At 54.2% G+C, this 26,077-nt stretch overlaps 1 protein-coding gene across 1 annotated transcript in view; it reads left to right on the top strand.

Annotated features, from left to right (window-relative positions):
• Positions 1–3,847: 3,847 nt before the first annotated feature.
• RAB40C (RAB40C, member RAS oncogene family) overlaps positions 3,848–26,077 on the top strand; it is a 31,798-nt gene continuing 9,568 nt past the window's right edge. Inside the window, exons 1-3 of the mRNA XM_084536311.1 lie at positions 3,848–4,209; positions 19,533–19,593; positions 21,728–21,788. Of these exons, the coding sequence (XP_084392437.1) occupies positions 4,068–4,209; positions 19,533–19,593; positions 21,728–21,788 (264 nt within the window). The 5' untranslated portion in view covers positions 3,848–4,067. The remainder of the gene's footprint in view (positions 4,210–19,532; positions 19,594–21,727; positions 21,789–26,077) is intronic.

The following is a 26,077-nucleotide window of genomic DNA, read 5'->3' as shown; positions in this document are numbered from 1 at the left end:
TTTTAATTCATGCCCATTGCCTCCCTGTGGGCCGTGGGGCAGACCCTCCGAGGCTGGCAGCGTGTGAGGCTGCACGGAGCTGGGAGCTGCCTTTGCGCGGTGCTCTGGGGCTCTCCGAGGGTACCCCGTGGCAGGATGCTGGTGAACACAGCGGGGACGTGCCTGGATTTCAGCAGATGACATGAGGCCACTGGGCTTTCCAGCTCATTCAGGATCTTCCAGGTTATATTCCACTGTGCAGGATAAACATGTTTAGAGCAATCCAAACCCTATGTGAGCAGCTGATCTCCCTTCCCAGATGGGAACGGTGCACCCATCCCATCCCCTTTGCATCTGGCCCACCTTTTTTCACTGGGAGCTGAAGACCTGCTCAGAGAACCTGTCCCGTGAGCCCTGGTGGCAGCTGGCAGCCTCCCTCCAGTGCTCATCCACGTCAGGGCACAGACCTCAAACCCAGAACATGCCAGCTGCCCGCTTATTGTCCCAGCAAGCTGCGTGTGAGGAGGCCACATGCAATTATAAATGCTGAAGGCAGCAGGATGTAAACCCTTCGTTTCTAAATGGGGGCCGTGGCACAGAAAGCAGGCGGTGGTGCTGGGCACGCTGAGTGCCCGGGGAAGCAGAGGAGCCAGAGCCTGGGCTGCATCCAGCAGGGCTGGAGGGAGGCTGCGTGTGCACCTCCTGGCCGTAGCACTATTTAAGCAGCATCTGGGACTGGGGAAGTTCATGAGAACTCCACAACTGTTGTAGTCAATCCTTCTACTTACAGTCTTTCCAGTTTTAAATTATTTTTTGAAGTTCTGAAACATTTGTACTTTAATTTGACGTGTGTGTTTGTATGTGAACATCAGAGATGATGAGGAAGTCTTGTGCTGGTTAAACAGCACCGGCCCATTTTCTGTTTGCATTCGCATTGGTTACCAAGTGCTAGGCAGGAGCAAAGTGCTCACATAGCAGCAAGGCAGCGTTTGTTTTAAAATGCCCCTGTTAGCACCACTCAAAGCACAGCCATCCAGCTCAGCAAACAGCTCTGCTGTGTGCCCATCCCAGCACCATTTGTGCAAAGGCACGGCGATGCTCGTGGGGTTTGTACCTGCTGGTCCACGTGCAGTAGGGACCAGAGAGGTTCTGCAGGTGCTGCTGGGTGACAATATAGGGATGGAGATGTTTTCTCTGCTGACAGGTGTGGATTTTTTGGTTAATTAAGCCTTTTAATCGGAACTTAATTGGTTTTTGATTACACTGGAATAAAGATGTTGGGAGAAAAATCAAGCTCTTCCCTCTCGTTTCTGCATGCCGACCCCTGCGTGGCTGCCTGCAGCAGCGGCTGGTGCCAGGGGGATGGAGCAGGGGGGCTGCGGGAGGGCTGGGCTGCTCCCCCCGGCCTGGCCGTGATCTCTGTTCCCCACACACAGGGGGTAATTCACCCACCGCTCCCCCAGCAGAGTGCTCTGCTGAGGCCAGGTCACAAAAGCCTTGCAAGGAGGAGCACAGATCCAGCAGATCCTGCCCCAGCACTGGGAGATGGCCATGGCCATCTTTCCACTTTCCCCGTGGCACAGTTTTCCACCACATGTGGCTGCTCGAGGTGAGAGGCAGGACAAGGGGACAAGCTGCACCACCTGAGCAGGGATATGTGCCATGCCTGGGAATGGGGTGCTTGGGGCTGCTCCTCTCCTTTCCACATGAGAGCAGCCAACACCCTTGAATTTACTCCTCTTCCTCCTCTCATTTTTTCTTTTTCGTTTTCGTTTTCTTTTTTCCTTTCCCTATCCTTCAGCAGCTTGCACCAGCTGCCTCGTGCCCACTGGGCAGGGTGCAGCCGGCTAGGTTCACCCCGTGGCATCTGCCTGACCTCGTGCTGCTGGGAGCACCTGGAGCCACCTGGGTTGCCTTCTCCTCTCCCACGGGGATCACTGTCAGTGTGGGATCTGCTTGGTGTGCCACCGTCCCACCAGGGGGATGAGGAGCACTCCAACAGCCATACACCTCGCCTGGAAACCTTGGCCCTGGAAAGAGCGGCAGGAGGAGAGGCAATGAAAAAAGAAGCAAACTCAAGGAGACGCCTGCCTGGCCTCTTCCTCCCACAGCTTTGGGTTGGGTGGGGTGGGAGCAGCACCACGGGGAATGACTTCTCTCCTCTGCTGCGTTTGGGATGGCCCAAACCAGGCAGTGCTGGGTGAGGATGCCCGGGCCTGCTGTGGGGGGGTGATTTTGTGCCGCTTTACACAGCGCACCAGGGCCGCGGCTGCGAGCTGAGCGCTCTGCGCTTCCTCATGCATTTTCAGTGACTGCGGGGAGGTTATTTTAACAAAAGCCTCATCAAAACAAGCCCTCCCGAGGGAGCTGAGATCGTGCGGCTCCGAGGCAGCAAATGAGCTCCAGCCCTTCGGCACGGGGAGGGAGCTGGGCTGGGACCACCGAGGCGGGGGCACGCGGGGCTGGATCCGTGCCCACCGCCAGGCCTCCCCCCGGCTCGCCCCCAGCCCTGCCGCAGCGCTGGCTCCCAGCCGCCTGCCAGGCCCTGAACAAAGGCAGCGAGCGCCCTGGGATGTGGCAGCAGGCTCAGCCCGGACAGACGGACACAGACGGACACACAGCGGGGCGGGGAGAGCCAACCGTGCCCCCGGGGAGCAAGGCACAGAGCTGGCGGCCCCAGGCCCGTGCACGGTGCTCGGGTCTCGGTGCCCGGAGCTCCTCATTCAGCTGAGGGCTGGTGCTGGTGGTCATTCCCCCTTCTGCTCCTGTTGCAGGTTGCCCCACTTCTGGGGAGGCTTCCAAACCCTCGCAGCTGGAGCAGGTTAAATGAACCTGGTGCTTAGGGACGTGGTTCAGTGGGTGACACTGGTGGTAGGGGGACGGTTGGACCCGATGATCTCGGAAGGCTTTCCCAGCCCTAATGGCTCTGTGGTTCTGATTCCTGGCAGAAGAGGCTGCCATGGGGCTGCCCAGCATCCCCGTGCCTGCGGCTCCCAGCCCCCTGAGCCCCTTCTGACTGCCCCGCTCCCTGCCCAGCGCCCCCACCCACCCCATCCAGCCCATCGCCCTCCCGCTCCACCCAAGGGAATCTGGGGGTGCTCCAGGAATTAAGCAGTGGCGCTGAGTGGAGGGGATTCTCTGAGGGCTTGTAAGGGTTGAGCTCGTGCTCCGTGCCCTGCCTCCCCTCGCAGGCTGTCACGCACCAGGGGACCCCGGCCTGGGGGGGCAACTCCACCCCCACAGCGCTTTGGGAACGACCAGAGGAGAGGTTTGGGGGGGACAGGCAGGCAGAGGGGCTACAAGATGGCGTGGGGCTGAGCCCCGCTGTGGGGCCAGACCCTGATTCCTGATCCACCAGAGCCGGAGCAGGAGCTGGGGGTCCGTGGGATCCCCCTGGGGGGCTATGGGGTCACTCGGGGGGGGCATGGGGTCCCTGTGGAGATCCAGAGGGTCCTCCTGGGGGGGACAATGGGGTCCCTCTGGGGTCCACGGGGTCCCTCTGGGGTCCATAGGGTCCCTCTGGGGGTCCAGGGGGGCCCTGGGGGTGTCCCTGGGGTCCCCCTGCCCGGGGCTCGTTGTCCCCGCGGGGGCAGCCATGGGGGGGCGCGGTTCCCGGCCTCGCCCCTCCGCCCCCCCTCCCAGCCTCGCGTTCCCATCACTCCCCGCGCCGCCGCGCCCGCTCTTTCCACCGCCCCCACCCGCGCGGAGCACGCCGGGACTCGTAGTTCCCCACCGCACCTCCCTCCACCCCCTCCCCCGCGAGAGGGGCGGGGCGCGGCGTGACGGACGTGCCTCCCGCCCTATGGCGAGGCGCGCTGGCAGCCGCGGGGCGGGGCGCGGCCGCCGCCTCTCCTCGGGCCGAGCGGGCGCTGCGCGGCGCCAGGCGGAGGCTGCGGCCCGGCCCCGGGGCGCCCGGCGCGGAGCTGAGCGCGGGGCCGGGGCTGGGGCAGGGACCGAGGAGCGGGGGTGGCGGCGGGGCTCCGGGGCTCAGCCCCCAGAGCCGAGGCTGCCCCGAGCCCGGCGGCGGAGCAGCAGCAGCAGCAGCAGCCCTGGAATGCGGCCTGAGCCTCCCGGCCGAGCCAGGGGCGATGGGGACGCAGGGCAGCCCGGTGAAGAGCTACGACTACCTGCTGAAATTCCTGCTGGTGGGGGACAGCGACGTGGGCAAGGGCGAGATCCTGGAGAGCCTCCAGGACGGGGCGTCCGAGTCCCCCTACGCCTACAGCAACGGTGAGCGGGGGGCTGGGGTGGGTTTTTTGGGGGTTTGGGTGGTTTTTTTTGGGGTTGGGGTGGGTTTTTTGGGTTGTTTTGGGTTGGGTTGGGTCATTTGGGGTTTTATGGGGTTGGTTTTGCAGGGTTGGGTTTGTCCCTGTGTCCCTACAATGCTTCCCATCGGGGTGTGTGCTCCTGGCAGCAGGGAGGCTGCCACTGCTTATGGGGTTCCCCCAAGGGTCTGGCAGAGCAGTCAGTGCCCCCACAAAGCACCGACCCCATAGCTCGGGTCTATGGGGCCGTCACCGAGCCGGGCTCTGCCTCCACGGCCTGCTCACAGAGCCCGGGCAGCTTCTCCATTATCTCCACAGGGGTTAACGCCAGGGCTGAGCCGCGCTAGAAGGAAGCGGGGCCCGGAACAAAAGAACGGGAGCAGAGCGGGAGCGGTGCTGCCAGAGCAGAGCTGGTAGCGCTGGGTGGCCGGCTGCTGAGCACGGCTTGGTTTGTGCCCCTCCTGCAAACATCACGGCTTATAATGGAGCCCCTGACAGACCATTAACTACAGTGTCACAAGACCGTAATTAAGAGCCAAGGAGTGGCGCTGTGCTATTTCCTGCGTCCCCTCGCCGCAGTCAAAGCGTAACACGGCCTGGCAGGGTGCAGGTCCTGGGGTGATGTTCAATCTGTCATCCTTCTCCCCGGCCTCGATGCGAAATAACGGCCCCAGGGGCTCGACAGAAGCAGCGCAATTCAGATCCTGCCCCAGCGCCGCAGCTGGCCCGAGGGCTGGAGCGGTTGGTGCCCTGTTCTGTCTGTAAACAGGGATCTGGGAGGATTGGGTGCTTCTGGGGGCTCTGAATTGAAGCTGGCTGAACACGGAGCATACAGGAGCGGCGTGGCTCTCCTCCCGATGCTGTGCTCGGCCCCCCGAGCTGCTGCCATCTCCGTAGGAGCTGATGCAAGAGCGCACCTGCTCTGCAGATACTCACGGGGAGGCAGTGACTCAGAAGTCAGGGTAGTTGTGAAACGAGAGTAGCAAATTCTGGAACTAGGAGGCTGTGGGATCATTCATCTGTTTGGATGTCTGGCTGCGCTTGTGCGGTTTGCATTCGAGGAGATGCTGGGCAGCTGCCTGAAGCCTTTGCATCCCTGAAGCACCCGGAGCGTAGCGCCCGCTGCATGGAGAGGGGTGAGGAGCGTTTGTTTTAGGTGGGGTGTTAACAATGGAGTTGTCTTCCAATAAAACCATTATTTTGAGGCTAGTGATGCAGGAATAATGCGGACAATTGGAAAGGGAGCGTGTGGTGGGCTCCCTGATGCATGTGCAGAGCCCAAAGAGCTGTCGCTGTGGCTGTAGCAGGTTTATCTCTGTACCTGCTGTTCGTAACAACGAGGTAACGCTGTCTATTTCTTGAAAAAGAAATAACGTTTTCAAAACCTCCCCTCATCTTCTGTAGGCAATTGAACCTATTGCTAATTAGGGAATTGGGTCACGTGCTGTTTTTATTACAGCAATATATGCCTCGATAGTCTCTGTTGCTTCTGCAACTGCATGCCTTTTGGATAATCAGATTGAGCAGCTTTGAAATCTGAGTGAATTTGATACCAGAGAGATTCCTGACAGCCCTGGCAGTCAGGTTTCCTCCGTCTCTGATCAGCTGGGGTGTGCGTACCGGCAGGGGAAGCCTCGCCGCGTGTGCTGCCTGTGCCCCGATGGAGACTGGCCCTCGATGCGCAGGCACATGCCTGTTTTTTTTCTCTCCTGAAGACAAAACTTGCCCTGATCGGTGTGAAAAGGAGCGTGCTTTAGGTCGCATGGTGACAGGGACGTGTCTCGGCTCATGCTCAGATCCCTTGTACCCAACCTGTGTTGGGGAAGGGGTAAGTAGGGTGCCCACGCGCTGTCCCATCAGGGTCATTTGGCCGAGGACAGCTGTTTGGATGCAAGTTTTAGAAATGCAGGGTGAAATACCTTCCTTTCGGCTCTGGGGAGGCACACCTTTTAAAAGGGAAACTCTGTAAATGAAGCCCTGGATCTTTTCCTGCTTACCTGCCCTACACCTGATGTCTAGAAAGCAGTGAGAGGGATTCTTCGCTCCGCGAGCAGTGAGGTGTTGGAGAAGTGGGCGGCCAAGGGATAAGAGAGCCCTTTTCCTACCAGCATCTCCTTTGGGAGCTCTAAGCAGCAGGGAGCCTCTGCTTGCTCCCACCCAGTTCTGAAAGCCTGGAGGGCTGTGTGATGAGTCTTAAAGCATCGTGGTTGCTTCTCTCTGCCCTCGTCCAGGATCCCAAAACCCTGCTTCTCAGCGTCTCCCTGTAGCGTGGCACCCTGTGCGACACCAGACACCAGGAACGGAGCTTCTGGAGGCTCAGCAGAGGCAGTGTGAACGGAGATTTGGCGTCCAGCTCTCACCTGTGTTCCTCACTGGGTTGCTGCTGAAGCCGCTGAGTGTTGGCGTTGAGGAGTGTGAGGCTGAGCGTGCTCCTGGTGAGGAGCAGGGTCTGTCCCCAGGGGCTGCTGCTTGTGCCATGTGGCTGGGCATTGGCACCCCTGCCCCAGGAGGGTTTCTAGCTGAGGTGGAATTGTATTTTGCTGCTTCTTGCTCAGCTTCAGAAAGCCCTAAGCAAGCATCCTCCCTAGTATTTTAGGGAAAATGTGAGCTTTCGGGAGAACGCTACGGTTCTGATTTCTGAGCTTCCAGCGTTGTCCTTCCCAGCTTTTTCCCCCTCAAACTTCCCAAATCTGCTGCTGTGGAAGCAGGCTGCTGCTCTCAGAGCCCCCCACTGCTCCTGGCAGCTGGCAGACCTCACCCGCGAGCCAGAACCCTGCCTTTCCCCAAAAGCTTTTCCCTCTCAGCCGTGCTCCCGAGGTGCAGCAGGCAGGTTTCCAGCCCTGTGGCGGTGTCCGAGCTGCCTCGGAGCAGGACCACATGCCTTGCCCACAGACAGGAGCCACCTCCACGGCTCGCTTGTCCCTTCAGTGCTTTTGCTGCCCACGAGGGTCCTGTCCTGGCCCTTGGACGGGTGGAAGCCGGACTCTGCGGGGCTGCGAGCGCTGAGCCGAGCAGTGGCCGTGTGCTCGCCCGCAGCCAGCCCCGATGCCCCGTCAGCGCCGTGTCACCCGTCCCCTCTGGACCATCTCATTGTCAGCGTGCTGAAACAATCCTGCCGAGCTCGTTAGTTGGCTTGCTGACGAGGCTGCCCTGCGCCGTGCCGCAGCCCCACGGCCTGACTCACCCGGAGCCGCTGCCCGGCAGGCGCGGATGCCGCCGCGGCGTGGGCCAAGGTGCTCGGTGTGCAGCAGGAGTAGGGCCTGGGCTGCCCTCAGCGCTCAGACACGAATGCAATGTGCTCCCCGCTCAGCCTCACGTGATCGGATGCTTTTTCTGTGGCTGAGTCTTCCCCCTCACCTGCTGCTGCTCCCATGGGAGAGGAGAGCCGTGTGCTCGGGAAGGAGCGGAGCATGTTTCTGAGCAGATGGGTTTGATTGGAAGGGGAATAGATTATTTTATTTTGTATTTTTTCTGTTCTCAGTTTGTATTAAGAAAGTCATGAGGAGGGAAGCTCAGGTCTGCTGCGCTCTGGTCTCCGTACAGCAGCACGGGAAGGTGCCACTGCAGGGCAGGGATGTCACCGGCCCCTCTGCAGGGAGACCCCGGCCCCGTCTGGGGCTCAATGTCTGCATTCGAGCACAATTCGTGGTGCTGTGGTACCCGAGGATGCTGTCGTTGAGTGACCCACCTCTGGATGCTCAGAAGCACACAGGCGAGCAGTTCTGCTTTAAACATGCAGCTCTGTACACCTGACAGCTCGCCATCCCCCCTGAGAATATGAGCAAATATTGTGGGGTGCACCCCTGCTTGGCAAGATCTGGGGCAGGGCTGTAGGAACGGGAATAATGCTTCATTTTGAGGTTTTAGTGCTCTGCTGGGAGTTGGATTTGAGGCAGGATGTTCTAAAAGGAGCCTCGCCATCACGTCCCTGTCGTGGCTGCAGGATGGGTCCGTGGGGAATGCCCCGGCTCAGACAGGCTGATCGTGCTGCTGGGAATCTCCTCAAGCTGCTGAAAGAGCAGAGAGGGTTTGTTACAGCAGGTCCTCGCGGCTGCCAGCGCTCGCATCAGTGTCCTTCAGGACTGTTTTTTTCCGTGGTCATCAGGGATGCAGAACTGATCTCATCGGAGCAGGCGTTGGGTTGGAAACCACTCTGGTATCTCGTAGTTCTCCCTCATTTACTTTTCCTTTGGGTAAAATTATTTCTGAACGTGCAGTCCTGCAGCTCCATCTCTGCTCCAGGGGACCAAGTCCCCGGCAGGCCTGGATGTCTTCTGCTCTCTCAGGTCGGGACGGAGGATGCTCAGCGTGTGAGGCTGTTGTGCATGCGTCACCTTCCAGCAGGGCTGTGTTTTTGCAATGCTGGGCACTTATTCTGCTGAGCTCTCGGTTGCCTGGGCAGTTCTCACTGCCTCTAACACTGCATAAAGGCTTTGCTTCTAGGTGGCTGCTGTATGCCTGAGCCTCAGGTCCACGAAGGTGATGTCGAATGAGTGGGATGAATCTGAAGTGGGTGGGATGCTCTCCTAATAACAGAAATGAAGTTTGTCTTTATTTTTTGAGCTTGTTTTTTAAACGCCAATAGGTTTTGATTTTTCTAGATCGCGAGATGAACTTGTCTGCGTCTGTTGGCCTTGGCTATAAACTGCAGAGGAAAACCCGTGTAAAATGTCTCCTCCTTCCCCGCCCCATCCCCTTCAGCTTTTGTTTCCAGCTGTTCCCTGGCACGTTTTCCTCAGGCAGCTCCCTGCCTCCCTCTCTCACTGAGGAGCAGAGCATCTCTCTGCTGGGCTCACAAAGAGCGACGCTGCAAGCTGAACTTTCAGAGCTGGGGTTTTACAACCTCGCTGCTCTCGTTTTCTTCCCCAAACTTTCCTCTACCCCTCTTCTCCCTCCGACAGCCCAGGCTCATCACCATAGGAGCAGTGATCCAGATTCCTTCTGTTATACCAGTTTCTGTTTGATTTCAGGCTGAGGAGGAGGGAGGAAGCTCTGAGGCGAAAATCCTCAGCCTGTTTTTGCTGTTTTGCTGAATGCTTTCCTGAGAGCTGGGTTTTGCCTGAGGCAGTCTGGAAGAAACCCTCCTTGGGGCATGGAGGGCCACCGTGGCGTGGGTCTGCTCCACACCACCAGCGTGGGTCTGCTGCTTCCTGCAAGAGCCGTGCTCACAGCAAGGCTGTGACATCGGTTCTGAGATTCAGCTTGGTCCGAGGGGGCTTCTGCTTGGTGAGAAGCCTCCTACATACCCATAGATTGTATGGCTATTAAACCATATGATGCTGTCTGTCTCTGGAATAATACTTTATTCCATTTCAAGGAAACAAATATTTTTTTTAAGCATCACTTTAACTTGCTTTCCATCTCTCCTTCTGAGTTGCCCAGCAGATCTGGGGGTTTTTATGCCACGTTCCTGGCTTTGCACAAGGTCGCTCCCCGCACACTCTCACAGCCACGTCCAGAGCAATGACTGCCCCTTGGTTTTTGCTGGTTTTGGCAGCAGTCGGGCTGTTTTGCCCATGGTTCTTGTCCCAAGAACCGTGCGTGTGTTTTCTGTTGTGTGTGGGATTTTTTATTTATTTATTTTGGACTGTGAGGTGTCCTGAGCCGATTCTCAGCTCCGTACAGGGAGCCGGCACTGTCTGTGCTGAGGCACGAGGAGAAGTCGTGCAGGGCTGATCCTACCTGGCCAGAGCCCTGCCCGTGCTGCTCACTGCACGACAAAATGCAGGCACGTCCTAAATGTCTCCTCGGGTCAGTGTGTGCCTGTTCTTGTAGGGGCTGTCTGCGTTGTAAGGGCAACGCTCGGTGCTTTTGTCTAACCCAACCAGGTGCAATCCCTCCTTTCTCTTCGTAGCAGCCAAAGCGATGCTTCGTGACCCCAGCCGAGGTTCTGGGGCGAGGTGTCCTCTGCAGCAGCTGTAGGGGAAGGCTGGCGGATAACTAGAGGTAGGACTGGAGGTTGTGCTCTCAAGGTTCAGGCTGGCAATGAGGAGACATCTCTGCTCAGAAGAGCAGCCAGGCGTTGGGACGGGTGGCTCAGAGAGGTGGGGGAGTCCCCGTCCCTGGGGGTGTTCAAGGAAAGGCTGGATGTGGTGTTAGGGACAGGGTTTAGTGGGTGATGGTGGTAGGGGATGGTTGGACCAGATGATCTCGGAGGCTTTTCCAACCTTTATGATTCTGTGATTCCGTTTGGGCTGCAAGCAGAGCGCTCGGCAGCGTGTGTCGGGCTGCGCTCACCTCGCCATCAGGGCCGGCTCCTGCTGGGGGCCAGGTCTTGGCACCAGGCAGTGGTGCTCGGCCGTGTCAGCCCTTCAGCAAGCTGTGGCCTCCCTCCTGGGAGCCTGGGAGCCCCGTGCCTCCGCTCCCCGTGTAGGCTTCAGGCTGCCGGCCTCCAAGCACGGTGCCGCTGTCCCTCGTGGGGACAGCCTCGGGAGCTGGCGGCAGCCAACTCCGCAAGGCCGGCGCTGTGGAGGTGTTTCACGCAGTCACTCGGGCCTTGTTGAATGTTTTTTTTTGTCCCCAAGCGTGCCTCGGTGTTTGTCTGGTGGTCCAGCAACAATGCGGATTGTTCTGGTGCCCTGTGATGCCTCCTCACAGGCTGCCTTTGTCTCCGCGTGCAGCTGTGCCGCTTTTATGGACATCTGAACTGCGAGGCATGAAGAAACTCTTTTTGTCCGTGGGAGCTTCTGTGCATAAAACCAATCTTGATTTTCTTCTAAAGAACAAACCCACTCGACATTCCCGATTCTGGACTGACTTCTGACTGTTTCTGTGGCGTCCCGGGTGCCTGCTGCTGTGGTGTGAGCTGCAGGAACAGATTTGCTCCTGGCTCCAGGCGCGGTTTTGGATGCGGATGTCACCCGGAGCTGAGTGCTGGACCCCGTGGCCACCGGGGTGCTGCAGGGAGGTGGAGCAGGCTGCTGGTGGGTGCTCTGCAGGTCTGGGCTCCCCGAGCACTCTGAATGCACGTTTTACTTCTGGCTGGTCACAAAACTGAAGGAGCAGTTACTGCTCGAGGTCCCTGCCACTGGAGATGAAGCTGCCTGGGAGCGGTCTCTTGGGTCTGCGAAAGGCTTTGTGAAGCTGTGAAGCACCCACAACCAAGGTGAGGTGCTTCCCGTTCGACTGCACAGCAGGGATGGGTTTTGTCCTTCCTGCTTGAGGAGGAGGAGGTGATGAAGGGCAGAGCAGACGGCCTCCACCTACCCCGCTCCCCTGTGACCAGCACGATGCGCCGCTGGTCTCCTAGGTGCCCAGTAGGAACCGAGACCTCTTGGTCTTGTTCCTGACGTAGCTTCTGCTCCACAAAGCGGCGCAGGGCAGTGGGACAAGCACCTGCTTTTGGACCCTCAGCTCCAGCTCTGCCAGCACCAGCCGGGGGCGCAGGGCAGCGATGCTGTTTGGGAACCTCACCACCACGCTCCAACAGCGGTGCTGCGAGGTTCGTGTCCGCGCTGGAAGGCACAGAGCTGCAGGGACTCCATCCTTCTTCCAAGCCGTATGTTTTGTTGACCCCTGTTGTTGATGAAGATAATTTGTTATTTGTCAATCTAAGGAGTGGGTAATTGAATGCATGACTCAAGCCGATGAGCTCATGTGTTGTTTGGAAGGGTTTTTTCCTGTGGCTTGCAGCTCTGAGCTGACTGGCTGCATTGCTGCTGCTAATGTGCTGCCGTACACAGCACATTTTTTTTAAGGTCGGATGACTTCATTAGTTGTTATTTGAATGGGTTGAATTTGGTTTTTTCGTCAGCTGCTGTTTGTGCTCATAGCACATTTTTCTAAACAGTTCGGTGTAACTTACAGATGATGCATCCGCGGTGCGCAAATCCTTCCCGTGCTGGCCCCGGCAGCTGCCTTCTGCCTGGGAGGAGGGTTTTGGTTTTGGCACAGCAGTCAGTGCACGTTGCCCAGTGACACCTTCCCTAGCATGTGTGCTTTGAATTTCCGTCCAGTGGCTTACAAGGACCTTTTGGGCTGCTGTGACTCCTGTGCTCATCTGCCTCGTTTGACTAGCAATGGAGTGACAGCGCTTTCTGTGCTGACCTTCGCCCACAAGTGAACAATTCTGGTACGAATCTTCAGCCCTGGCTGTCCTTTGCTTGTAGGCTGGTGAAGGCACAAAAAGCACAAGTCAAGGGGGGACAAAAACAAAACAAAACAAAACAAAAAAAACAACTGAAGATAAGGTACGTGGAACTTTTAATGGTGCTGGCTTCGTGTTCTGTTTCATGCTGCTTGGAGCGACTTGGCTGCTGGGTTCAGTGGCTGTAGGATGACTGTTACCGGCCGTATTTATCACCATACACTGCTCTACAGAGGACAAGTGCAGGATGTGAGCTGCTGTGTCCCGGGTGGCCCCGTGCTGCTGCCCTGCCAGCGCGTGGCCGGTGCTGTGCCCGGCTGCTCCCCGTGCCCGGCCGGCACGCACAAGGGCAGGGCTTTGGGCTTCAAAACCCAGCCACGTCGGTCGTGGCTGAGAAGCTTTTTGTTAACATCTGTAGCACCCAGGGACTTGGCAGAGCAAGCAGTCGTCTTTGGACACTTCTCAGCTATTGCTGGCATTTGGGATAAATTAAGTTCTGCGCTGACTGCTTCAGGCTGGAGCAGAGAACCGAAGCACGCCGGTACGGAGCCTGCTGTGTGCGCCGCTCGCTGCGCTGCTCCTGGTGCAAGTTTAACACCTTGTTTGTTTGTTCTTTTAACCCACCTGAAAGGTCGGCACGAGCCCTGCGTGGAGGAGAGGGAGGGAGCTTTCAGCAGCTTGTGTCTCGCACGCAGTGTGCGTTTCCTCTGCGGAGGTGGGCTGTGCCTCTCCGGTGTGCACAGGTGAATTTGTTCCTTTCCATGCCCAGGCAGCACCGTGCTGCATGGTCTGAGCTCGTTTGGCCGTGATCAGCACCATCTGATTCAGCTGTCCAAGGACCTTCCTGGCCCTGCCTGCTGGGGACGTGTGCTCGGCTGCTGCCCCTCAGGCACGGAGCTGCTGCTGGTCCTCATCCTGCAGTGGGAGCTGAGCGGGGTTACGGCACTGCTGAGCCTCCTGCCCTGCTCTCACACCTCCTTCTGAGAACTCAGAACTGTGTGCGGTGTTCTCGTCCAAGGCTGTATCTTGATGTAAAAGGCTATAAGTCAGGTTTACCCATCTCTGCTTAGCTGCAGCTCTGGAAGTCCTTCCTGCCAAGAAGCTGTGCTGGAGATCTGTTCGTAACATCTTCCTTCTACAGAAAGGAAGAAAAGACTATTTACATTCTGTTGCCTGCCCTATATTATTTCTTTGGGCTTATGTTCTAAGCGTTTGTTTTCACTTCCTTAAGACCAGCCATATACTAGATGCTCAGGACTTCTGATCCATCCTTGTGTGTCAGTAAGGATTTCCATGACACTGGTACTATAGATTTGTTGCAGTCTCTCTCCATAGTCTGCCACGCTGACTCTGAGGTGTTCAGTGCTGCCCAAGGCACAGGAGAAATGGGGTATGCTCAGTACCCTTGATGTCGTTCTCCTATTTTACAAACACAGCATGTCTTTGTGTGTGTGTGTGTTTTTTTTTGTTTTTTGTTTTTTTTTTTTCTTTCAGGTATTTATTTGCCAGGTGCTCATAGGGAACTACATCGCTTTCTCCTGAGCATCTTCAGCACAGAGCATCACAACCAGCTCCTCAAAGCCGGTTACCTGAGGTCACCAGGACACTGCAGAAAGTTAAATCTTGGGCACGTGTGCTGTGTTTCTGATTCCAGCTCTGCTCTCCCCACAGATCCCAGCAGGCTCTGGCCAGGGTAGCGTTAAGCCTCTTCCCCTCCTTAATGGGGCTTAATTCCTCCTCCCAATGGAGCTGGCTGAGGTTTGCTCTTCAGGGGTTCGCGGCTCGTGGTGTGCTGCACCCTGCTCCAGAAGCACCCCACGGGAGTGGGGGAGGACGTCTGGGGCAGCCGTGCAGAGGGGAATTCGACTCAAGTCATGGCCATGAGGAGGTGCTGGGGTTTAGGTCCCAACATCAAGGGCTGGCAATCTAAGGAAGCTTTACGAAAATCATTACCTGAGAACTTTGTCCTAGACCTACACAAAACCAGAAGTGTTTGGGTGATAATGCAGCGTCCTCAGACAGCTGTGGTGTCGTGGCTTTGGCAGTGCTGATGGCAGAGGTGCCCCGTCCCAAATGGAAATGGGTCCTGGGCTTGCTCCAAAAGGCACCCCAATGGCACGATGACTGCTTCTGGGTGGCTTGGGAGCCTCTACTGGAACTTCCAGTGCAGCAGGGTTCCTCTGCAGGTCCCAATGGATCAGGCACATCTCCTTCCTTGTGTTCCCTCAGACCTCAGGTGCCTTTGTTTCTTGGGAGGGTTACACCATGGAGTTGCTTTTGCTTGGCTGTGTGTACAGATGAAATACCAATCTGTCTAAAAGCAGTAGTTGGGCAATGAGAGTCTACTCAATTTATCTTGTTTTCCTATTTATATAATGCATTGATTGAAGGATAGGTCCCGACTCATCACTGAATACCCCAAGTTCTGATTGCTGACCATATATAAGCCTATATCACAAATGGGCTCTAATTCTTTTGAATTACAAATGAACTAAAACCTGCTTTAAAAAAACCAACAGGCTGAGATGGCATGATACAGAGCATGTCTGCAAGCTGGGGGCTGGGTTAGATTTTTTTATGAAGTTCAGCTAATGTATGTTGTTTTTTTGTTGTGGGTAGGCTAACAAAGTAAGGGGTAGATTCATTGCTGCCATGACCAGAAAGCAATCTGCTGCAGAAGTGAAGTGGCAGCAGCGTCTCTGGCCGGACAGATTAGCACCAGCTGTGAGGGACTTGAAGTAGAGCATCTCCAGGACAGAAAGCAAGCTTGTCTTAAAACTGTGTCAGCATCTCACTCGAATGCATTTGTTCTTTCCTTTGGGAAGAAGTTCTTGGACGTCACCTGGGATGCCTTCTGCCCCAGATCCGTAGGTGATTTGTGTGTTTTGCACCACGGATGCAAGCTGGAGATTCTGCACTGCAGCAGGCTGGCAGCAGACCTGGGGAAAGGCTGGAGGCAAACCCCTGAGGGCTTGCTGCGAGGTGGGGCGAGCTCCTTCCTCCCTCTGCTCCTTCCAGCAGCACCACCTGTGTGTGTACACGGGTTTGGTGGGGCTGGCGGTTGGGGTTGGCTTATCAGAGCCTCTCTGGAAGAGGATGGTTGATCGGGGCTGATAACAAACCTGAAATGCAGTACTGGCTCCAGCAGTGGCCTCGCTGCCTCTGCTTACGGAGAGCTGGACTTGTTTGCATCCCAGCACTGCCTGAGGATCACCTGGGAAATCCAGAGGAGAGAAAACCCACGTGCTCTCCTTACTGCTGCACAGGAAAATGGAGAAGGCTTGGCTCAGATCCTCCTCTTCAAGAAGAGGAAACCTGTCTGGTCCCTTGCACAGGCGTTAGGCAGGGTCAGTCCTGAGTCTGTATCTGCCAAACTCTCTCCTTTTTCTTTCTCCTGAAACAAAATCTTGCATAAAGCCAAGACACTACTGTGCTTACAGCAGTGACATTTACAGAACCTTGGTTGCTTAAACTATTTAAAGCAATTTTCGTGATGTCTTACTCTTTAAAAGAAGAGCTCGAGCAGCATGAAATACCTGCTCCCATTGTCTCTCTGCCTTTTCCAGTGCCACTTCCCAGGCCGTGTGCCTGCCTGCCCGCTGCTGCCTCTGTTGGGGCACGATGAGGGCACCAAGTTCCCAGGAGAAGGGATCACAAAGCACTGACTGTCACGTGCTGGAAGAAAATGCCCCTTCTTGGTGTGGCTTTACTTTTTCTGCTTACGTCAGGTGTAAGCTTTAGCTGGAAGTCCGAATTTTAACTAAGCCAAGTTTTGTTTCAGCTCTCGTTGATGTGAAGCATCCTGTGCTCGGCATGAGTAATCGGGAACAGGTCAGAGATTCCTACATACACCCTGCCTATTCCCATGGGAAAGTGGCTTGTGTTTAGGTTTCCCTTGTACCGAGTGGCAAAGCGAATAAAGGTTTGGGATCCCTTGGAGCCCTGCCTGGGAGCGATTACCATGCTCGTGCACGAAGCCCAGCTCCACGGAGGGGAGCGGGATGTCTGGCAGCAGCCGTGTGACAACAACAGATCGCCCGGCTGCTCCGGGAGCGAGGCTGAGATGGCGTCAGCGTCGGTAGGAGCCTAAAGCAGGGCTGGAAAAATAGCCGAGGAGTCGAACTGAATGCTCAATTACAGAGAACAGCCCGGACTTGTTCTCCAAGCTTCGTTCGTTTTGTTGCATCATGCTAGATATCGGTCAGGAAGGAGATGGGCTGACACAAACGAGCTCTCAGCGAGGCTGCTTTCTCTCCCCACAGCGCTGCTTGCCCCGTGGGGCTGTGGTGGCGAGGTGGCTGGTGCTGCATGAGCCGCAGGAGCATCGCGTGGGCTTTGCAGCCACGCATCCCTTCCGGGGGATCAAAGCCTGCGCCGGCGGAGCCGAAATGTCAGTCTCGAAATGAGCTGTGCGCTGCTGCGCGCAGAGGTGATGCTCAGGTGGGGGAAACCCTGCCAACTCCAGAAATGAATTTTTTTAAAAAAAACTTCCCTTCACCAGCTTCCGAGCTGCCTGAAATGAAGACAAAAGAGAAAAGAGCAGCCGTGGTGCTGCCAGCAGCCTCTGTGCGACAGTGGCATCTAGCGGCCGCTGCGCCCCGCGGGGCGGTGGCCCCCGTCCCCACTGTCCCCAGAGCCCTGGGACAAGGGGCAAGCCCCAGCTGGGAGCTGCTGCAGGCAGGGCTGCTTGGCGAGCACCTAGGAGAAGGCTTTTGTAGGGAAAACCCTCATCCTTCCTTCCATTTGTGCTGCTGTGCCCAAGGAAGTGGCCGGAGCCAGTGGCAGCTTCCCCGGTGAGTCCCGTGGGTTTAGGGACGCTGGGGACCCGTGGGGGCAGCAGCACTGCAGGGCCCTGCGTTTGGCTTGCATGGGTGGGGACTGCACGTGTGACCTGGGCTGAGCACTGAGCTAACCACAGAACAGACCTAAAAAATAAAGTTAGGTACAGATGGTGCGGCTGCAAGCCTTTGTCCTCCCCAGTGAGCTTGTCGGTGGGTTTTTGCTGAAGACGTGCAAGGTAAAAAGCGCATCGCTTTCTTCCAGCTTGCTTTACCAGGTATGTTTCAGTACTGAATGTAGCCTGGAATAAAAAGGCAAACCAGCTCTGCTCTTCACCTGAATGCACGTTAATTCCTTGGGCTGTCTGGGAGCCTCCATCTGGCCTATTTTGTAGGTGTCAGACGCTGCAGCGAAGGACCACCACCAGGTATTTTCCCTGAGCACCATCAGAGCAAGGAGCAGTTGAAGCAGGAGCTCGGGAAGTTTCTGGCTGGTGCTTTCTGGAGGCTGTGTGCTTTGCTGGTGGTTGTCCTTCCCGAAGGGCTGTGTTACTCTGCTTTGAAGTGCACGGTGTCGTTTTGGGTGGGAGCAGTGGCTGGGGGGTCAGCCCCGCTTTGGGAATCGGGAGGTGTCAGGATGCTCCCTGCTGGCTGCCAGGCGGGCCCGCTCGCTGTCCCTGGGCATGGGGAGATTTGTGTCTGCCTGACAACAAATACAAATCATTCCCTCGCCTCTGGAGGAAGATAAAACGTAAACCGTCTCCTTTCTGTGATAAAGCACTGGAAATAGTTGGAATTTAAGATAATTATCTTTTATTGCTTTTTATAGCACCCTGCGAAGACTGAAATCTAATTTGTTGTTCACTAACGGGATTCCTGCTGATGGCTCAGGAACAAATCCATTTGCTTTATTGACCAACTTGCCCATTTGGTTGTCGGGGAGGCGTTCGTGCAGGGGAAGGGAAATCCGGGCAGGAACACGAGTGGGTCTCTAATTTAGGTTCAGACTTTGGTATCTAGTGGCTGGAGGAGAAAATGAAGCTGATGTAACCCAAGTGGAGGTGCGTGGAGTTATTAAAGATGCCTGTGAATTTGTTCCTGCTTTCCAGGCTGCCTCCAGACCTCACAGCTGGAGCCCGTGGGACAGCCGCTTCCCCGGGCACATCCTCTTGGCTGTGCCCCTACGTTTTGGTGGCGGGGAGCAGCACCCTCAGCTTGGCTCAGAGGTGCTGCTTGCAAGCCGAGCTGCCCTGCTGCAACCTTCCTCTCTGCATGGCAGGGGTGCAGCCTGTCACCAGGCTCTGCTTTTAACAGTCTCCAGTGCAAATGAGTTGCTCGTTGGCACAGTCTTGGGGGGCAGTGCTGGGGAGGCCCTGTTCTGGCACTGGGGCTCTGTGAGGAGCCCCTGTCCGTGCTGTTTGGTGCGGAGGCAGCGCTCTGTGAGAGCCCTGCTGGGCATGGCCCCGAGCTGCACCAGGAGCCTTCTCTGAAGCTGCGTCAGCCTCACTTCCTGACCCAGTTCGCAGCCCCCTGTGACCCAGATATGAAGCCCTTCAGTTCTTTTTTTCTGTAGAGAAGGAGGAAAAAAAGGTATGGAAATGATGGAGCCTGCCCTGACTTGGTGGAGTTTGTAGCTGAGGGGCTGCTGGGCTCGTCCCTGGCTGCTTTTTGGAGCTTGGCACTCGCGTCGACTGTGCCCCTTGTTATTCTGCACTACGAGCTGCTGCAGTAACCTGAAGGATGAGTGTAGGTGACGACAGAGAAAGTAATGTTGTCCCAAAATGCATCGATGTTGGAGTCTCTTCATCTGCCACCAAGTTTGAGTTTTCACTTTTGAATGAAGTGAAAAGTTTTAATTTGTGTATTTTTATTAGCGAGTGTAGCAGGTGAGCATGCCTTGTAGGAGTTCTCAATTTTTTTTGTCTTCGTAGTTGGAAAGAAGAAACTGTATTCTCTGGACAGGCTTTTCAGCATCACCACCTCCCAAAATGTACTTTGAATGTTTCGGATAGTGATGTTCTTTTGGGCTGCTGGGTCTGCAGGTCATGCTTTGAAATTGTTCATCTCTGGCTCACCCCCCAGAATCCTGTAACACCTGGGATAACGCTGCAGAGTGCTGCATCTCCTACAGCTGGAGCCCTCACAGCTTCTGCTCAATAATGGAGAAATAGAAAGCCTCCTAGGGGTTAACAGTATTTTTAGGGAGGAGGGAGAAGAGTTCCACAGGAGTAAGCTTTGCTTTGAAGAGGAGATCTGCTCTGTCAAGGCTGTGTAATCCTTCCTAACCATGTAGCAGAGCAAGACGGTTTTTACATCGCTTTATGTAAACACGAAACGATGGATGTGGATGGGCAAAGCAGATTTCTTGTCCATCTCTGAAGACATGCTCAGTGTTAACTCAACTTTGTTTTGTTTTCCTTCTAGGAATTGACTACAAGACCACTACCATCTTGTTGGACGGCAGAAGGGTCAAGCTGGAACTCTGGTGAGCTTTGTTTTTGAGCTGCTTTGGCTGTGAGCACATTACTGGTGAGCGGAGCAGCTGGTCCTGCGAGTGGGATGCGGCACCAAGGTGTGGAGAGCGCAGAGCAGCCCCAGCCAGGTGGTGAGGCTTGCTAGCTCCTTGTACCAGAGTGTTATTCTGGCAAATCAGACCCCTCTCCATTCCTGAGCAGCACAAGCAGCTTGCTATCTTTTGCCAGAGTGGTCCAACGTGAGACTTTCTCTGTCATACCTGACTGTGTTCCCGTGCAGATCTCAGTCACTTGGGGAACGATAGTGTTTTGGAAATAAATACTTCCCTGAAATCCTAGGATGAGAAATCAATATGAGAGAATTGGGAAGACAAAAGGGGTGAAGCCCTCAGTTCCTGTGGAAGCCTGGGTATCGCTCAGGGACTGGAGTAGAAATTTCCAATGAGAGCGATGAACAGACCTCTCAGCCACAGAGTACGGTGAATAACTGGAGAGCAGGGCTTACTGGAGTGACCTGACACTGGGATGGAGATGTGAGAACACTGCACACGAGGGGTGGTTCCTTCCTTATCTGTCAGCACTGGAAGAAGACCTCGAGTCCTGAGGTTTAAACTGCTGAGAAGCTGCCTCAAGAATCCTGTAGATGAGATAGGAAGGACAGACAGGCTGCCCTTGTTCTGCGTTTCACCTGGATCTAGTAGGAAATGACACAGGCCCTAAAATATTAAATTAAACGTCTACCAAAGCATGTATGAAATAACTGGAATGCTAATGATCCATGTGACTGGTTAAATTAGGGAAGAGGAACAGCCTTCCCTAAATAGGAAAGAGGAACAGCCTCAGTGACTGACTCTAACAGTGTATAGCTTCATGGCTTAATTATAATCCTGATCTCCAAGGAGCTGAATGTCTTCATGTTTCTAACAGCTAATTTATCTCTTCTACCCATATGTTTATATATGATTTTAATATTCTTTTGTTTCTCTTGTAAGACTTCTATTTTAACATTTGAGCTCCATGTATATATAGTTACCCACTGCTTCCCTCCTGAAATCTTCATTCTATAGTATAATCCTTGAGTTGGAGAGAGAATCCTAGAGTTGGAGAACCAGCCCAGAACCTTACCTGAAAAGCTGGTAGTGTTGGTTTATGATGTCTTAATGCAATCTTTTACCATTACTTTCCTCATGCAACCAAATATCTGATTGTTAGGGAAGGAGATTAAAGCACAGGCTGCTAGGCTGGTGTACAGGACCAATGAGATCCCTGAATGACTCTCTTAAAGCTTGAGGTCACTGCCTTTTTCATTTATCTGGTGCATATCTGGTATGAGGGATTCATTAACTTCCTCAGTGGTCATTAACGTGTCTTCACTGGGCCAGTATGAAGCAAATACGGCCCACGCCATCCCATATCTCTGACGGCCTTGATGCATTTTGGAGTATACTGCTTAAATCAGCTCAGCGTGCTGAGCTCTGGCTTACCGTCCCAGATGCTCCCAGAGGCGCTGCTCGGTGCTGGTAATGTAATCGTATTTCCTGCGTCAGGAGTTGCAGTCAGTGTCCAAACAGCCCCTTGTTGTGACAGCATTTTAGAAACATTTTTCCTTAGGCTTGTTTCTGAGCTCTGTGTTGGGTATGCTGGTCCAGGTTTGTCAGATCCAGGTGTATTCTTCCTCTTACTTTGGTTAAAACACGTTGGAAAAAATCCACAAGACCAGACAGTGCAGGACAGTCTCTCCCATCTTCAGTGGTTAGGTTCATTTTATGATACGCCAGCTCCTCCGTGACAGAAGAGATCTGAAGTCTCATTTGTACTTTGAATTCCAGTGGACTGTAGGGAACCAGGAAGAAGATGCTTTGTGCGAGAGAAGAAAATGGTTTACATGCTTGTACGTCACAAGCACAGTGACAGTGAGGAAGCTCTGCATGTCTGACTGTAACCAAAGGTGGTGATGCACCCAGCACACGTCTTCACATTCTTCCCGAAAACACCTTGCAGAGCAATTCATGTACCACACGTGTTCTAAGAACTGATGAGATCTACCCTGGCTGGTTTCTAGTCCAATGAGAAATTCGTCCTTTGTGTTTTATTTTTTTTCCTTCCTAAATTTCACAGGTGTAATTTTAGTTTTCTTTGTTGCAGGGACACATCAGGGCAAGGAAGATTTTGTACCATTTTCAGATCGTACTCTAGAGGAGCCCAGGTAAGTGCTGCCCTCAGTTATTTGACAGGAGCACACTTTCTTTTTCTTTACGATGGCATTAAATTTTTTTACAGCCTTAAGAGCTCTGAGGAGAAATGCATCAAGCATCAAAAAGATGAGAACCATAAATAGGGAGAGGTACCACATATATTCCTGAAGTCTAGTTTTCTCATTTTATGAAACGATGGGGAAGATGGGAGTGAGTGACACTTTCCTAGACAGCTGTGGAAAAGGGCTGTTGGAGGCTGTTGGTTTCTAGGCAGGGGCTGTGAAGGTGGGGTTATAGAGGACATGGCAATTCTAATCTGAGATCTCCCTTAGCTTTGATGTGGATGCTAACTTCCAAGGTTTATTAGGTTTGGTTCAGTATGACAGCAGCTTTCCCAAAGGAGTTCTTTGTCTGCGTTGCCTCCAAGTCAGTTCCAAAAATAAGGTTTCTCCTGCTTGCACGTAAACTTGAAACTAGAGCAGCTCAACTGGATCTTAAAGTAGACTCCTTAAAACGTGAAACTGTTTAAATTTTGAGCTGCTTCTTTGGGGCTTTCTCCAGAATAACGTTGGTTCTGAACGCTAGAGAAATCTTCTGCTCCTTTGGAAAAATTGCTGCTAGTTTATAATGCTTTCTTGTATCAATAGCCATCCCCTGAGTAACATGGCAGGGTCCCCCTAGGTAGAGCCTCAGTAAGTGAAATGAATGATGGTGTTTTACAATTTAAAAAGTTGGGAAAATTCTCTTCCTTCTACGCACTGAGTCCAAAACTGTACATCAACTTAGTGACCGAGCCAGCATCCCGGCAGCTCCCGAGCCATTGGGAGATTTGCCATTTCTGTTCAACCTCTGCCACTGTTGCTCTTGGCTTTTCACTTCTTGTAGCTGCGGACTTGCTTTGCAAACTGGCAAAATCCGTCACGCTCTCCTTCCCTAAGCTGTTCTGCATATTCACTTGGGCTTTAGACATGAAAGCACTTAGCCTGGGATGCGCCGTTGGTATCTCCCCCGGTGTCTCAGCCTTGTCTGTGCACGCCTCCGGTGCCGTGCATGGCTTTGAGGCAGCTGCTTTGAAGAGGAGGCCAACTTCCCGGTGCGGGGTGGGGAGTGCTGCGGTGTGCCACGGGCGGTGGGAGAGAGCAGGATCTCCTGCACGCTTGGTCCAATGTGGGAGTTGAAATTTCCCTCTGTCCATGCTGTTTCAGAATACTCTAGCGCTTTGGTCCTAATATAACCTGTGCTTGAGACGGCGTCCTTTCCCTCACCATGCCCAAATCAACTCGGCAATAGAAACCGAAGAGAGGGGTAGGCTTCCACCTAATGTGTCCAGAAAGTTAATGAGAGCTTTTACCCATCTGCAGCATGAGCTGCTCTCCCAAGCTGCTGCACAGCAGCCTTTCATCCCTTCGTGCAGACTGAGCTCCTCTGAGCAACACCACGTCTCCATAGGGCTTCGCCCAGCAGAGCCTGCACCTTGCTGCCAGGACACAGCTGCCATGTGGTGATCTGGGGCAGATGGGAGAGATGAAAGTAGTGATGGGAATACTTGGATAGATGATGTACACGTCTGTCTAGAAGCTGAAGTGGAGCTGGAAGGCACCTAGAGCGTATCCGTCAAATTCCTGCAGCCTGTTTTCTGTGCTATTACATCTGATGCTGGATGGGATAAGGTGTATACGTGGCCGGCCTTAAGTTTGAAATGGATTGCTTTTATCTCCTGTCCTCGCAGTGAGGCTCTTGATCTTCTTTGCTTTGGAGGTAACATCTTGCCCTTCTGTTTTATTCATCAGTGTTGCTGTAGGAACTCCCACTTTAAAGTCTGGAAAGCTCGCCTCATCCGTCTTATCTGCCTGCCTTTGTCAAGGTGTTGGTTCGAGACATTCACAACAAACACCATCAGCCGGCTTGGCAGAGGCCCTTTTAATGTGAATCCTCTAATGCTGAGTGCTGGAGCATGCACCTTACTTGGGCAGCAAAGTGTAGCTTATGCTTCAAGGTCTCAATTCGGCTTGTGCCACAACTCCCTGTTCCAAACAACTGTTGCGGTGCCACAACAGTCAGCCTCTACCCGTCAGAACAACAAAACAGCCCAAGCAGCAAGCCTGCCCAGGGGAGGAGGGGAGCTTCCCAAGTGAAAAATCTCCACTGCCCTCTGAAAAACGGTCTTGTGTGGAGCACTGATCAGCGGGTGCTTTTTGAAGGCTGGCACCTGGAGTCCTGCTGCAGTCTTCTCCAGGTGGCTTGAAGTAAAACTTTTGGTTTTGGCATCAGGTGATTGGTGTCCACGTGGCAATCCAGCAACATCCCTGCGTTAGCAGGAATACAGGTTCTGTCTCTTAAATGACTCTCCACATCTTTCAGTGAAAGGAAAGCATCTTAATTTAAACTCCTAATGGTTAACCAAAGCAGGAGTGATGTTAAATGTGAACGACAAATATCTTTGCAGGAGCAGACCTGAATAGCTGTAGTTATTTTTGGTGTGCAGAAGCCAACTTCAGCACAGCTGGGCAGTGCTCTCCTTGCTCAGTGAAAGCTGCTGCTTAGAAGATTGGCAATACCATTTTTATTGACAGCGTAAAGGCAGTGTAACCCTGTGTGGTCTCAGGCAAGGGGAAAAAATGAAGTGCTCCTGTGCTTGCTTTTTTGGAGGTACACTTGATGCTGTGTGTTGGACTGCTTTGCTTTTAGTCTTTCTTCTCTTCTGTCTTGGTATTGTCAGACTTCAAAACTTCTGATGTAGAAAGCCTGATGCAAATCCAGCTGGAAGCAAGAGAAACAGCTCTTTTTTTTTTATTTTTTAACTTACCAAAAGCTCAGGAAGAATAAATACAGCAGAGAAGAGAGATGCCGGGGGGAAAAGCTCAGTTTAAAGAGCAGTGTGATACTTGTTCAAGAACAGCTTGGTATAAACTGGCAGTGAGCACCTTTATGCTGAAACCCAGCAAAAGGGTTTCTTTTTTTTGAGTAGAGGATGGAGGCTCCGAGCTGAGCTTCCTGCACGGAACACAAGGGGAGCTTTAAGAGTGGCTCAGAGCTGGGTGTCCAAAGAGGTCTTTGAGAGGCTGTTGGGCAAGCAGGAGGCTGGCCTGGCTTTTCCCAGGGCTGACTGAGAAGAGGGTAAGTGCATCTGAATGGCGAGTGCTTCAGAAAATAGGCAAAACAGCTGCTTGGAATGAGAAGTGCCTTCAAGCAGGGGAAGCGCACCTGGCTCCCATCCCCACCTCGTGGTTTCTTGAGTGGAGTGATAAGAACTTCTGAAGTTAAACCCTGCAGAGATTGATTGCCAAGGGGAAAATCAGCCTGCAGACAGGAACCAGACCTACTTATGAGCCCCCCTTCCTGGTGCAGCACAGCGCGGAGCTGTTCTCTGCTCAGCCTGGGCCGCAGGCAGCTCCCTCCCAAGTGGAAGGGCTCTTCCCGAGCACCTGGGTGCCTTCACCGGCTGTCCGTGGCTTAGTTTCCACACTGCTGTTTAGACCTCAAAGTAGTTCTGCTGTCCCAGATGAACCGGCTTTAAATGAGGAGCAGCCCCTTGTTGAGCCAAGTCGGACAATCCCATTTACCCCTGGATTTGCAGCTGGGGTCACAGATCTCTCTTGCTTTCCCTCCCTGCCCTGCCTGGCAGATCTGATCTCTTCAGGGACGCAGAGAGCTATTTGGCTCAAGGCAGGGGCTTGTGGCATACTGTGCCTGGGACCTCCCTCCTTTTCTCTCCTTGCTTCCCTGGGGTCTGCGTTTCCCTTCTCCTAACCCAGCAGCTTTCATCATCCCTTCCCCGTTGGGGCTTGTTGTGCCAGCAGCTCTGCACCATGCTGCTCCAGGGTCTTGCTCTGGGGCATGAGAGGAGCCTGGTGGGGTGGGGGCAGCATCACCCAGACCACGTTGTGCTGACTCCAGGGGCAAGGTGGAGGTGGGAACGCAACGCAGAGGTGTTGTGGTGTCACTGACATGCTCTGGAGTGTCCCTGATTTCAGAACAGCACTGGCATCTCATCTCGTGCTACCCATGTTGAAGGTGAGGTGGTGCTGAGGTGTGGTGGGACCTTCCCACGCTAACCAGTTCCTTGGCCAAAAGAAGAGACCGAGGTGTAAGGAGTTAACTAACTCAGCTCTTGTTTTGGTTTTGTGGCTCGGATCTAATGAAGGTGGGTAACAAGCAGTGAGCATCTGCTCCTGTGAACCGCTGGGCTGCAGCTCTCAGCTCTGCTGCTGGCTGTGACAGAGCTGTGGCACGTGCTGGGTGCTCTCACAGCTGCAGAGCTGTGATCCCCTTCCGCTGGGAGGCAAGAGCTGTGTGACAT

This window comes from Aythya ferina (assembly GCF_964211825.1).
Source record: "Aythya ferina genome assembly, chromosome: 15".
Lineage (NCBI taxonomy): Eukaryota > Metazoa > Chordata > Aves > Anseriformes > Anatidae > Aythya > Aythya ferina.
This window is presented reverse-complemented; position numbering and strand designations above follow the sequence as displayed.